General features: G+C 36.0%; 1 protein-coding gene across 1 annotated transcript; it reads right to left on the bottom strand.

The window, feature by feature from the left end:
• Positions 1-4060: 4060 nt before the first annotated feature.
• LOC107648593 (protein MAINTENANCE OF MERISTEMS-like) lies at positions 4061-5173 on the bottom strand. The gene is made up of 4 exons (XM_016352405.1): positions 5090-5173; positions 4732-4929; positions 4242-4630; positions 4061-4151 (listed from the first exon to the last, which is right to left on the bottom strand). Exons 1-4 carry the CDS (start codon positions 5171-5173, stop codon positions 4061-4063), a joined length of 762 nt encoding a protein of 253 aa, XP_016207891.1.
• Positions 5174-14158: the final 8985 nt, after the last annotated feature.

The raw sequence follows: 14158 nt of genomic DNA, 5'->3' as shown, positions 1-14158 counted from the left end.
ATAATGAAAAACAGGCTGTTCTAAAAACAGAATTAAATCTCAAATCAAATGAAAATTTTAATAAACAGAACCTTTTAAAAGAAGTTTTTAATAGAAAAAATATAATATACTATGGAAAAATTCAACTTGAAGCCCCTATAAAGATAAAATCCGCCAATGGAGAACTTGAAATAGCTTTAATAAATGATGAAGAATTAAGTAAACAGATTGGAAAAATTAAGGATCAACAAAAAAGATCTAAAATTGGATGGATTCATATTAGTACTATACAAGTCTTAATCAAATCTACATATATGAAAGGAATTAATTCACCAATAAGCTTAGCAATCTGTGACAAAAGAATTACTGATGACCCAATAGATCAAATAATTGGAATTGTTCATGGAAACTTGGCAAACGTAAATGTTAAATTCAATGCCCATCTTGGGTATGCTATACCTTTATCAACTGAAAATCTTGGAAGATCTATAAGTTTGGCTTATAAATTTCACAGAAAGAATCTAATGGAACAAGATGATGAACCATTTTCAATTACATATGCAATAAATTATGCTTTAACAAATAGCCATCATAGTATAATATTTAAAAACAGAGAAAGAATTTATGTCGATGAATTATTTCAAAAAATTGTAAAAACAGAAATACCAAAATATAAAGCTATTGAAAACCCAGTTCTATTATTAAAAGAACCATCAGAAAAATTATTTTCATCGAATTTTCAAATAAGAGAATCTAAAATTAATAGCCCTTTAAGTTTATCTAAGTTAAAGATTAAAGAAGAAAATTCTGAAATAAAAGAATTAACAAAAAAGGTCGAAAAATTAAATGAAACCCTAAACACTAAATTATGACAATAAATAAAGAAGAAATATATGTAACTTATCAAGACAAGAAACAAGAGCTCTTTGAAAGAGAAAATCGTTTGAATTATTACAGTTTTCTGAAATAAATCAAAGAGCATTTGAAGCTCTAAAAATAATCTATGACAAGTTAAGAAAAGAAGTTAAAGAGCTAGAAAAATTAATAGAATCTCTAGAAAATAGTGATGAATCAATGATAGAGTTTGCAAAAATTTTAAAATAAAGCATAAAAAGATTGAAAAACCAGAAAATAAAATAAAAAGAAAAAGGGCGGAAAAATTAAAAAGTAAAATAAAAGAGTATAAAAGGGAATTAAATAACCTTCAGATCGAAATTGATGACCTTATAATAAAAAGGATAGAAATAAGAATAAATATAAACAAGTTGGAATTAAATTTAAAAAATTTATAAATGCCTGGAAAACCATATTATGACTTAAAAGAATTAAAACTGTTGAAAGAAAAAATGGAGAATGAAGTCGAAAAATTAAGAAGGTATTTAGAAACAACAGAAAGTGTAGAAATAAAAGAAGTTTTTGAGGATTTAAGAAATTATATTAAAGAAAAAGACAAACAGATAAAAAATTTTATATACAATAATCCATGCAAAAAAGAATATTATAAACTAAAACAAGATTAAAAACTATAAAAATGAAATCACAATATACATCAAGGACTAGTAAAAAATTGGATAGAAATAATAAAATTTGGTATCAGAGCCTAGTTAACGATTAAGGGTAACACTTTCTCTTTAAGCAACACTTTTAGTGATACACTTTTAAACCAAATAAAAACAAAAATCTATAAATCTGTACCAAAGTGCATCTGTACACTAGATGGACCCTTGTTAATATCGCCAAACGCGCTATTATTCTACTACAATATGTTTCTCATCATTTTTTACCTTTGCTGGCCCTTTCACTCTTTTCAAGATTTTTTAATTTAAATAATAAAATTAAAAAAAAAGGACAAATTAATTTCTAACTTTTTGGTTTATAGATATTTAAGTGTTTAAAAATTTAAAAATATATTTAAATTTTTGATATTTTTAAAATATGGACATATTAATTTTTGGGTCTAATCTGTCCCATTTTAAAAATTATCTCACATGTACATCTATATCAACCAAGTCAATATAATAGAACTAATGTTTAGTTTTTTTGTTGAATCTGACAAACTCAAGTAAAATGAGAGATCGATATGTCCAAATTTTTAAAAAGTTCGAAATTTAAATGTATTTTTAAATTTTTGAAAACTCAAATATTTACAGATCAAAATATCAATAATTTATTTATCTTTTTCTCTGAAATTTATTTATTCAAATAAATCTAAATAAATCTGAATTTATTTAAATAAATAAATTATTTTTTATTTAAATAAAAAACCCCTCTTTTTCACTCACCTACTCTCCCTTTCCACCAAATTTCCTGAGATGTGAGATAGCATTGCCACTGCATACACACAAGGTTACAAATATATCTTCTCTGCAAATGTGATAAGTATAATAAATTTTGTTAATTATCTCTATGCCAGTGCATGTAAACGAGATAGATGAAAAAAATATATATACTACATATGTATGTAAACGAAATAACAAATGAAATGTAAAAATATAAATATCTCAAAAATTACATAAATAAATAAATATGATATTTAATCTATTTATTAATAAAAAAATCCTTAAAATTCATCATGGTTCCGTGTGTCACACTAGTCTCCGGTCAAGTAAAAAGAACAGGTAGCATGTGAGTGTTTTTATTTTATTTTATTGATCTGGATGACATGAGAGATTCAGGTTAGTAGGTTACATGTGGAATTCCATCGCTCATCCCCAGAAGTTGGGTGGCAGTGTAGCAGGATTTTTTTTAAATAAATAAAAAAATCTTTTATTTATGAAAATATGTATCTTATTGAACTTTTTTAATATAAAATAAAAAATTTAATTAATTCTTAAAACAAGATATTTTAACTTTACTTTTTAAAATATAATTTTTTTGCATTAAGGACAAGTTCGTCGCACCCCCAACAAATTCTATGTTGGGTTTCCAAAATAAAAGCATGTTTGTTGGAGAGCAGAACAGAGAACCACAATTTTATTATCTATTTTCGTTCTCATTATTGACATTTTTTCTATACAATGTCAAGAAATCCATTGTTATTCATTCATTACGATGGTGAAATAGTGTATGATGAAGATGGTTCTATCATTTTTAAACCGGGGCAACCGATAATTACCTATATGATACCGGAAGTCACCAGTCTACTAGCATTGAAGAATCTGATATTGCATTCCGTCGGGCAGCAAGAGACAAAAGGGTGAAGAAAATTTACTATAGATATCCGACCAAAGTAGATGGAAGTTTGTTTTATAAAAGATATTTTATAGTTGTCTTGTCTCTGTTGCTAGTATATTTATTAAACCACGGTTGTGAGAAATATTTTTTTTGTTTTAAATTAGGTATCGTTTACGTGACGACGAGGACATACGGCTTATAAGGTCGTGGCACAACCGATGGACAAATGTTCATCTGTTGGAATTATTCATGTTTCTCATTGAGTTGGGTGGCCGAGGATCATCTGCAGATATTGTCGATGATAGTTCGTTGAGTGAAGCTGTTAGACGAACTATCAGAAGGACGATGGTGGATCTAAATATGCCACCTGAAGGTAGTCAAGAGGGGTCTAATGTTGAAGTTCGTAATGCTGACTTGATGGATGACGATGTTGAAAGTCATGAGGGTTCTACTATCAGGGATCCGATGATGAATCAGCATGAAAGTAACCCCAATGATGGAGACAATGCTGATGAAGAACTACCCAAAATTCCTGATGATGGTGACGAGGAAGAAGAGATGAACTACTACGGTGACACATAAATCGCTCTGACATAGCCTACCATTTCTCGACCATATGACTGGCCAGATCATTTCACCAGGTTGAACCTCGATGTAATGACTTCGGATTGGTTGTTTCACCTAATGCGACTTTACGATAGCGAAGCAAAGAAGCGGGCACACAACCGCCGCCGAGGCTTCCGCCTCCACTATTGCTGGTGGAATTAGACCAATCAGCTATGGGTCAGCAAACGGCGTCCACTGAACCTGTTCACAAAAGGTAAATTAATGACGACATTCAAATTTCAAATGCAATAGGTATTTAATTGAAATAAATTTGTAATACTTAAATATTTATCACTTACATTCAGCATCCCAATCCAATCCCGTTCAGGGTATGTCTGTAATGCCTAAGCCTGCTCTCGCCTTTGGCATTGTCCGGCCGGTACTGAACCCACCTACAATGCCAACTACAATTCCACATTATCGCTCAATTTCATTAACTAATTAATAATTTAACGAAGGGTTTTTACAAGTATTTATAATACATTTCGACCAGGGAAAACTGACGAGTATCAAAGCCATCGGGCCGTAATAGCATAATATGATGATAGGCCCAAGACAGTAGCAAGCTGACGCACCCACCCATATTGCGCTGACCATGCTCTGTGGCACGGCACATCTGGCGGTACAGCCATGCCAGCACAGTCGAGCCCCACGATAACCCGCCACACGTCTCGAGGTCCTTTAGTAAGGGGAGCCACCTGATGTGCACCCGATAGTCAGATGCATATGGAATAGGATACCCCCTATCAACTGCATGATGTACCCTCTCATGTACCTCAACAAGCACTCCTCTGTGGCGTCCTGCTCCAGTTCTCTGCAAATCGTGTTGTGGAACCAAGTGAGCTTCACAATCCACTTGGTCTGTGACTGTCTGTCATATGGGCCAGGAACAACACCCAGAAGCTGCTGATATAACTCCTCAATGGTCTGTCCCTAATGGTGTTGCTCTTAACCACCTATGCATCCACACACAGGTTCACCGTCGATCCTGAGTCCCAGCTGATAGGCCATGTCCTGCAGGGTGATAGTCATCTCCTCGCATGGTAGATTAAACGTGTGGGACTCAGGCTTCCACCTCTCTATCAGCGCCGAGGCAAGTGGCCAGTCGTGCTCAAACTCAACTATATAGGCCAGATACTCAAACCCGGCTTGTCTGAGATATGACCTAATCTGCTTCAGCGGTCATGTCATCAAATTCTGTCTGAGCGCAAAATCCGAGGTGCCTACCAAACGGAAACAAAAAATAAAAAAAAGGGACAGTGAACACATACAATAACAAGTTCATTGTTTATCAATTACAATTAAAAAAATAACAATGAAAAAATTTTACCACTCGATCAAGCCTGCCAACAATGTGCTCAGCCTGATCCAATTTGTACATCGTATTCTCGTAGCCCAATAACTGCTGCTCCATCTAACCACACTCTAGTAAAATAAAATCACATATACTGAACTCAGTTCCTTTTACATTAACTAAATTATTAAAAAATATATTAAATCTATAATTGTCTACCTTAGTTCTTAATCAGTTTATAAACTTACTAATTTAAATTTAACCCAACTACATGATGCCATCAACTAACACCCTAAAAAACCCTAATTAATAACTAACTGAACCCTAAATTTTTACTAATCATGTTTCTTTCTAATCTAACTTAACCTAATTAATTATTCTACTAATTACCTTGTAATTCACAACTTAAACTAATTATTCTGACTAAACTAACTAAGAATTGACTAATAACTTATACTAATTAACATGTTATAAACAATAAACAACAACTGTACTTGAAAACAATAACATAAAAAATCTAACTAACATGTAAACAGTAAATCTGTAACTCTAACTAAGATGAAAAAAGTAACTCTAACTAACATATTATTTACTAACCTGAAACTGAGAATGTCATCGATAACGAACTTTACGGATGTCGAAAAGACAGAAAGAAGGAACAAAATAAAATTGGAGGAGAGATTGGGAAAAAAAAGGGACAAATAAAAATGGCCCCACCAGCTTTATATAGTCTGCCGAACTCATCCTAGAGTTCGCCAGAGGTGCGGCAAACTTGCCCTAATTACCAAAAAAGAATCGTATTTTGAAAAATAAAACACAAAAATCTTGTTTGGGGAATTAATTAATTTTTTTTATTTAAGAAAAAACTTCGTACTTTATAGCATTTTTATCAATTTGTATTTAATTATTTATTTCGTTTACAGTGTAAACAAAATAACATTGTGTATATTGCGTTTACATTGTAATGTAAAAGAGATAAGATATGAAATGACAAATATGTATATCTCGTTTATAGTATACAATAAATTTTCAACAACTATAAAAGGATGTACAACTATTTGTGTTCTCCACAAAGATCTCACTTGTTCTTCGCTTTCGTTTTTCTTCCAAAAATTAAGCAAAATGTTTAGTAGTGGTGGATATGTGGTTGCAAGTGTGTATCCCAACTGTCATATGAGAAACAGGGACTCGGATTTAAGTGTAATAATCTCATTCTGTTGCGCACTCGGCGAATAAGTTCTTTGTCTAAGCTTAAGAGTCTGATATTGAGGAGCATTGGTCCTAGCGGGAGAAAAGAGGTTGGAAAGGTTGGGTATAGGTTGCTAACACCAATGGAAAATGGACTTTTTCGGTTTCGCCTATTTTTGCTCCATGACAACGAGCATGTGCGTCTCATATTTGGCATCCATGGGAAAATCATGGCAGAACAAATGATAGAGCTTTCTGCGAAGGTTGGTGATGTAGGTGGTGGTAGATCTGGCCACTCGAATTTTGTGCAGGATGACCCACCTCTTGCACTACCATCCCTACACGCTGCTAGTCCATTGGAAGATATGGACGTGGATGGTGAGGAGCTCGATGAGGAGTATGTTGCTGATAGCAACGATAGTAGTTCTTCTGAAGATGGTGATGAGGAGGCGTTTGTACCAGAGACATCGGTCGACGCAATAATTCGGTATCTTCTACCTGTTTCGCACCCAATTTCGGCCTTATCAATTGTACCCAATCACTATCATACATTGGATCTGGATGCGATGCACGAGAAAACTCCATTTTTCAACATGGGTGGAGATGATTACATCTTAGACAGTAGTGTGGAGTTTTAGGTGGGCTACAGATTCAAAAGCGAAGAGGCAGTAATGCAAAGTATAAGGAATTATAGCATTCGCAGAAATGCTGAGTACTGAGTTGTGGAGTCTGGTGCACGAATCCCCACACTTCGTACAACTGAACCAACAAGTACACTGAGTCATCCAAGTAATACCTGAGTGAGTCAGGGTCGATCCCACGAGAATTGTGGTTTGAAGCAAGCTATGGTTATCTTGCAGATATTAGGCAGGTGGATAGAAGAGTTATTGGTTTGAATTTGGTTAAAAGCATAAAAGGAATGAAAGATGGAATTACAAGGTTTGGAGATGCTTTGTCCTTCTGGATTAACTCTGGTATTACTATCTTCTTCAATTGTGAATGATTTCTTCTATGGCAGGCTATATGTGATCAACGTCGTACAACCGCAGTTGTCAATCTCCTCCAGATCTGAACCCCAGGGTTAGTGCGGATCCACTCTGATTGAGGGTGAAGCTCCTGCAGTCCATTCTCCTTAATGATCCTACTCAAAACGCCACAGACAAGGTCGAATCTTTCAGATAAGAGAATGCTGTGCCTTTAGGTTCTAACCTCTACCACAGAGACCCTAATCTCCCCATACCTCAGCTGAACTGGTGTCTCGAGAAGTCCCCAACAAAGTCGTGAATTAGCCGTATAAGAGATGTATAATCAAGCTGGCAGTTCGATGCTTTCTAGTCACATCACACGAACCCAAGAAGAACACGGGTGGTTGTCAGGCACGCAATGTTAGTATCAAGAACGGAGATGACTATCACAGGTCATTCCATTCATCAAGTTGAAGAATGAAGATACATCTTAGAATTGAATCAAACACGGATTGAAGAGAAATAGTAATACTTTTATTAATCCATAAATCTCAACAGGGCTCCTCCCCTCAACCTAGGAGGTTTAGAAACTCATACTGATAGGAAACACAATGATAAACGAAAATATGGCATAGAGGTCTTTATGATTATGTAAAATATCCCTTAAATACTAAACTAATGACTAGGGATTACATAAGAAGGGTAAAACAGTCTTTTAGCTTCTGGGACCCACTTGGTGAGTGTCTGGGCTGAGCTTTGAGGAGATCCACATGCTATGAGGCCTCTAGGGTATTGAACGCTAGCTAGGGGTTCTCTTTGGGCGTTTGGACGCTGGTCTTTTCTTCTTGGGCGCTGGATGCTTGGAAGGGGGCAGGAGGCTGGCGTTGGACGCCAATTTTGGGCCTTCTATTCTGAAGCAAAGTATAGACTATTATACATTGCTGGAAAGCTCTAGAAGTCACCTTTCTATAACCATTGAGAACGCTCCATTTAGACTTCTTTAGCTCCAGAAAAGCTCTTCTGAGTACAAGGAGGTTAGATTTGGACAGCATCTGCAGTGCTTTCTCTGTCTCTGAATCAGACTTTTGCTCCAGCTCCTCAATTTCAGCCAGAAAATACCTGAAATTGCATAAAAATACAAAAAATCAAAGTAGAATAAAAAAATATGAATTTTACACTAAAACTTATGAAAACTTAATAAAAACTAAACAAACATGCTAAAAACTATATGAAAATGATGCTAGAAAGCGTATAAAATATCTACTCATCAGAGTCAGACTAATTAAAGTACCATGTGCATTGCTAACAATCTGCAGTAGGATGCCCTTGGAATCTCCGTGTTGCCTTCTGAAAGAACCTCAGATATTGGTGAGGTCAAGTTTAATTGTGGTGTATTTTCTTATTTATTATTATTATTATTATATTTGTTATAAATGACAACCATGTATATTTTATTTCGTTAGGAAAGTGTGTAGGGTTAGAGGTCCACATTCGTGTTTAGCCCCACCATGTCTCAGAACCATTGACAGTTGAACAACAACCTCATCTACAGTGTCATCCTTCCCTTAATACAGTCCAGCCCATCCGTTAGTATCTCTGTTCTATAAGGTGCAGTTAGACAAAGCTATCACTTGAAACCCTCGTACATAAAGGACTAGATGGCAAAGCAAAAGAAAATTGCACAGATATACGGTGATTGGGATGAGTCATACAATAAGGTGTCGAGGTTGTTCCAAGCATTGCAGAGTTGTTGTCCCGAAACAATATGTGATTTCAGGGCCGTCCCGTAATATGATAGTGATGAGCGAAAATTAAAGCTCACCGATACCGGCAAGTGCACCGGATTGTTCAAGTAATACCACAGTGAGTGGATATCAATCCCACGAGGATTAACAGATTAAGACAAGAAAAGTCTAATTAAATATCTAATTAGATTGATCAAAGCTTAGATATTGGATTGTGGATCTTGTAGAATAGAAGAAATAGAAGAAGAGAATCGGGAGAATGCTTGAAGTTAAGAGAAATCAATAGATGAGAATGTTGAAGGCCTCGGAGATGTTTGATTCTTGTAAAAACAATGCTTATGCTTTCTTATTTAATTCATGTAAAAATATTTTTACAGCAAATTATTTATAACTAAACCCCAATCCTTGGTGATTTAATTTCTCTAAACCCAATTAATCACCAATCTTTTGATCAACTAATTGAGAGAAGAGGTGAAGAACGGCCTCGATTTTAAGCCGCACAACCTTCAAGAACTATCACTAGCCGAATTATATGTCACGTATTTTAAGTGAAGATTACGTGATGATTTTTAAGCTAATTCTAAAATTAATTTTTTCAAATATAAAATCAAAATCCAAGACAGATATAGAATATTTTCCAATAGTTCTAACCCTTATTGATGAAGAACAAAACTCAATCTTGAAAAAGTAAAGAAGTATGAATTAAAATAAAGAAACACTTACATTATTAATCTTAAAACCAAACAGAGCTCCTAACCTTCAACAGGGAGGTTTAGTGACTCATGATAGAAAAGAAAACTAAAAAGATGAGAGAGATGCTAAGGATCCGAAGATCCCAGATCCTGGGTGATCTCTCATGTAAACTTTGTTCACTTATTTATATCCTAAGTTCTATCTAGAATTCAAATTCAAAAACTCAATCTAATCTTATCTTTAACAAAGATAAGATAGCTAACTACCTACTTCAAATTCAAATCAAAACAATAATTCAAATCTAATCTAGAAATAAATTCTAGCAACCGAATCTTTATCTTTCTAGAAGGAATTAATGATAACCAATCTCTTGAATCTTCAATCTTTGAATGTGATTTAAGGTTTCTAATGATTTGATAATTAAATTTGGGCCTTGTTAAGTGTTGAAGAATTGAATGCTGGGAGTTGAGCTTGAGGCACGTCGAGCTTACATCCTTGAATGTGGGCGTAGGCCCAATTACACCTTTCAGGGAGCTTGGATGCTGGGCTTGTGTTGAGAGAAGCCGGACGTGGGTGCCAAGAAGGAAGGCATGCCGGGCTTGTGAATTTGGCCGCCAGGCGTGCATGATCACATGAGGGGGACGCCGAGCTTACATGTGCAGTCGTCGGGCATCCATGTTGGGCTGAGGAGGACCACCAGGTGTCCTTGTTTGAATACTTAGGCATCTGGTTTGGGCTGGGTTGAAGAATCCTTGAACTGTATGTGTATTTTTTTTTTGTCAAAAAGCTTTTAATCCTTGATTATTTTAGGCTAAAAATACCTGAAAACACAATAATACTAACACAACTCTAAATATTTGTTTATTTATGAAAATCCACTAGAAAATATAAGAAATTTGATTAAAAATCTAAAAAAATTAAGAAAATAAATGAAAAAGAATCCTAAAAATAACTTAAGATGACGTGTCATCACAACACCAAACTTAAAACTTTGCTTATCTTCAAGCAAAAAGAAAAATAATCAGAGTTTACCTTAAGTGAAAAGAATTAAAAAGTTTGCAAAATTTAAATTTTAAAAAGTGGGATTTATGATAGTTCTTGTGGTTACATTTGCTTTCTCTTATCCTTGATGAAGCTTGCATACTTTGGATTTGAAAATTTCTAAAAAACTTATATTCGAATTGCATTATGAGAATTTTTTTAGGCTTATATGACTTGAAGGCAGTTACTTCATATTTAATTTGGAGAAATATCTTTGAGGCTTTTGACTCTAAGTGTTCTATCACAAGGCAGCTCTTAATGGGCTTTCATCGATAATCCCAAGCCAGTTGGGCCAAGTTACCAGGTGATAAAGCACCCCTCAGATCTAATTACCCAAGCCTCGCTTTGACACAATTACACCACAAGCACATAATTAGTGTTTTGTTGATCCAAACATTGATGCCCAAAACCTCTTTGGACTTCTTAATGTTTTGTCTTAAGGCAACTCTTTAAGCAGGCTTTCAATCGATAATCTCTATCCAGTTGCCCAAGTTATCAAGTGATAAAGCACCCCTCAAATTTACTTACCCAAGTCTTTCCTAGAAATACAAACATCACAGGCACATAACTGACCTTAGTCATTGGTGCTCAGAGCCTTATAACTTTGAAACTTTTTATCTTTCCAGACTTTTTTTTCACTACTTCAAGGAGTTGATTTGAATTCTCATAATACTTCTTTAAGTTTCTATTTATGAAAATTCTCCTTTCGTTTCTACAAGATTCAAATATCTTAAGTTCATCAAATGTAACCACATATTCTTGAGCACCACCACTTTGGTTTTGAATTCATTATTCAAATGAAAAAGAACCCTAAAAAGAGCTTAAGATAACGTGGCATCAAATGGGAACTTCGTGGTACGTGACTATAGCCAATTTGATAAGGTATTATGGGCTTTCCTGCCTGTGTGGAGGCTTTAAAGCATTGAAAGCCCTTCGTCTTCGTCGTTGGTATGCATATGTATGGCAAATATGGTGGAGTGTTACTTATTAGAGTGGCACAAGACGGTAACAGTAATATCCTTCCAATGGCGTTTGCAATTGTTGAGTCTGAGACTAAAGAGTCCTGATCGTTCTTCCTTACCAACTTGAGATGACATGTGACCCCACCACAAGAAGGCCTGACAATTATATCTAATAGATCACAGATGATTAAGGCTGCACTGAGAGCCGATGATAGTGGTTGGCACCCTCCCAGAGCGTTCCATGCTTATTGCATTAGGCACATGGCCGCAAACTTCATGTCTCGTTTCAAGTCTGCCGAGGAAAAGAGATATCTCATTAATACTGCTTATAGTTCAAGCAAGGCTGGGTATGAGTGTTACATGGATGCATTGAGAGATTTGTTGCGTGAGATAGTAGGTTGGACTGGAAGATTCAACAAGAAAATATGTTTACAACACTAAGATGGTGGTTGCCAGTTTGTACACATGACAATAAACCTCTCTGAGTGCATGAATGTAGTTCTTAAGGGTACGCGTTATTTATTGATTGCAGCTATCGAGTGATGCACTTAGGAGAGGCTGCATCAGTTGTTTGTTAGAAAGGGCAAGAAGGCACAAGCACAGCTGGCAATGGGGAATCAATTTTCTCAATGGATGGTAGCTGCTATTGAGAGGGAATCTCGAAAATGCGTGTTACTCATTGCAACTGAAGGGCTTTAGTGTTTGTGGTTGAGGAGTTAAAATCTTTCAAGGGTTGGTCTCGAGGTTCATTCCGTGCTCGGTTGACGGTGGGCACGTGTGACTGTGGCACGTGTGACTGTGGCCTTTTCTAATCACTCTATTTTCCATGTCATCATGCGCTTACCGCTTGTGCCACCGCAAACGTCGAATGGAGTCCATATGTTCATCCGGTGTGCATGCAGGAGGCTGTGTTCAAGGTGTATGACGTGGAGTTCTCACCAATTCCAGACGAAAAGTTGTGGCAGAAATGGTACGAGACACGATTGTGTCCTAATCCATCCATGCATGCAGGAAAGCAACTGGCAGACCGATTTCCACGAGGTTTGGTAATGAGATGGGCGAGGGAAGACGCCAAGATAAACGGTGTGGTCTATGCAGGAAAACAGGGTATACTCGGAGAGGTTGTCCCCATCAACCCACGCCAGCCGATAGCCAATGACTCCGGATATGTAATTTATTTAGTTGTAACTAAATAAAAGAGTTTCGCTTACCTCATGTAACTGTAACCGATCCAATGCCAGCCACCGTCGAAGGACTTTCTGTTCGTGTTGGTTCCTACTCTGTTGGGCCATACCTATCAACCTGTCGATGTATGCAAGAATAAAAGTGTATCAATATACGCAAGAGGATCTTCGATTACATAATTAAAGAAAAAGAAAACCATAAGTACTAATAGTTACCTCGGAATCATGGGATATGTCAGAACCTGTCTCTCAGGTGGACACCACTGAGGACATCTATGGTATATCCATAAGACTACAAGCGGAGTGCATCCAGCAATGTCAGTGATGTCTCGATATGCTGCAGAGCATAGGGAATGGTACGTCCATGCAAGTACAACAAATCCCCAAGACAGTCTGTGGCACCTCTAGAAGTCATCCAACAGTGGCAGCCACCGGAGATGGGCCTGATTGTTTGACTTGTCAGTCATCAGGTAGCCCCCAATCAGCAATAGTATATAACACCTCGTGTACTGTCAGAAGGTGGTTAGATCAGCGGTATCGGGCATATGACGGACCTGGTCCCGAAGCCATGTCAACTTGATGGAGAAAGACTCCTTTCTCTGCGCACCTTGTTGCTGACCATGAGGAGGCCTGGCACCAAGTAGCTACTCCACCCAATCACAGGCCGAGTGCTCGTACTATGTCTGAAAATCATGGAAGCACCATCCATTGGCTCTCCATACGTGTATAACCCGAGGAGGTACGCAATATCCTGCAGGGTGATAGTGTACTCGCCCCACAGCAAGTGGAAAGTGTAGGTCTCCGGACGCCAGCAGTCCACGAATGCCGTGATCAGGGAGTTGTCAAACACAAAGTCTCTGAGCGACACCGTGTCGCCAAACCCAGCCTCCCTCAAGTAAAGAATAATGGTGTTCGGTGGTGCAAGCGTGCGACTCACTCGCCTAGGAAAAAATAGGCGAACCCTCTGATAAAAAATAAAAAACTGGAATAAAAAATCTATTTCAAAAGTAAACATTTAAAGTCGAAATAAAAAAATATATTAAACAAGTATTCCACATTTCATAACTCAATTGAAAACAGAATAATTAATTTTTAAAAGTCAACAATTCAAAAAAACATATCAAATAATCGTTAGTCCCATTAAAACATTGAATAACAGTTGAAAATTAAAATTAAAAATATAAAAATCAAATTAAATAAAAACATAATGAAATAAATATTTACTTAATAAATTAATTTAACTAATAACTAAAATCATACCTATGCATTACCATTGACTAAAAAAAGATATCTACCAAGTTATCAAAATTAAAATTAAAAATATAGA

This window comes from Arachis ipaensis, chromosome B1 (genome assembly GCF_059453495.1).
Source record: "Arachis ipaensis isolate K30076 ecotype BB chromosome B1, ASM5945349v1, whole genome shotgun sequence".
Lineage (NCBI taxonomy): Eukaryota > Viridiplantae > Streptophyta > Magnoliopsida > Fabales > Fabaceae > Arachis > Arachis ipaensis.
Note: the sequence above shows the minus strand (reverse complement) of the source record. Positions and strands in the feature narration are given on the sequence as shown.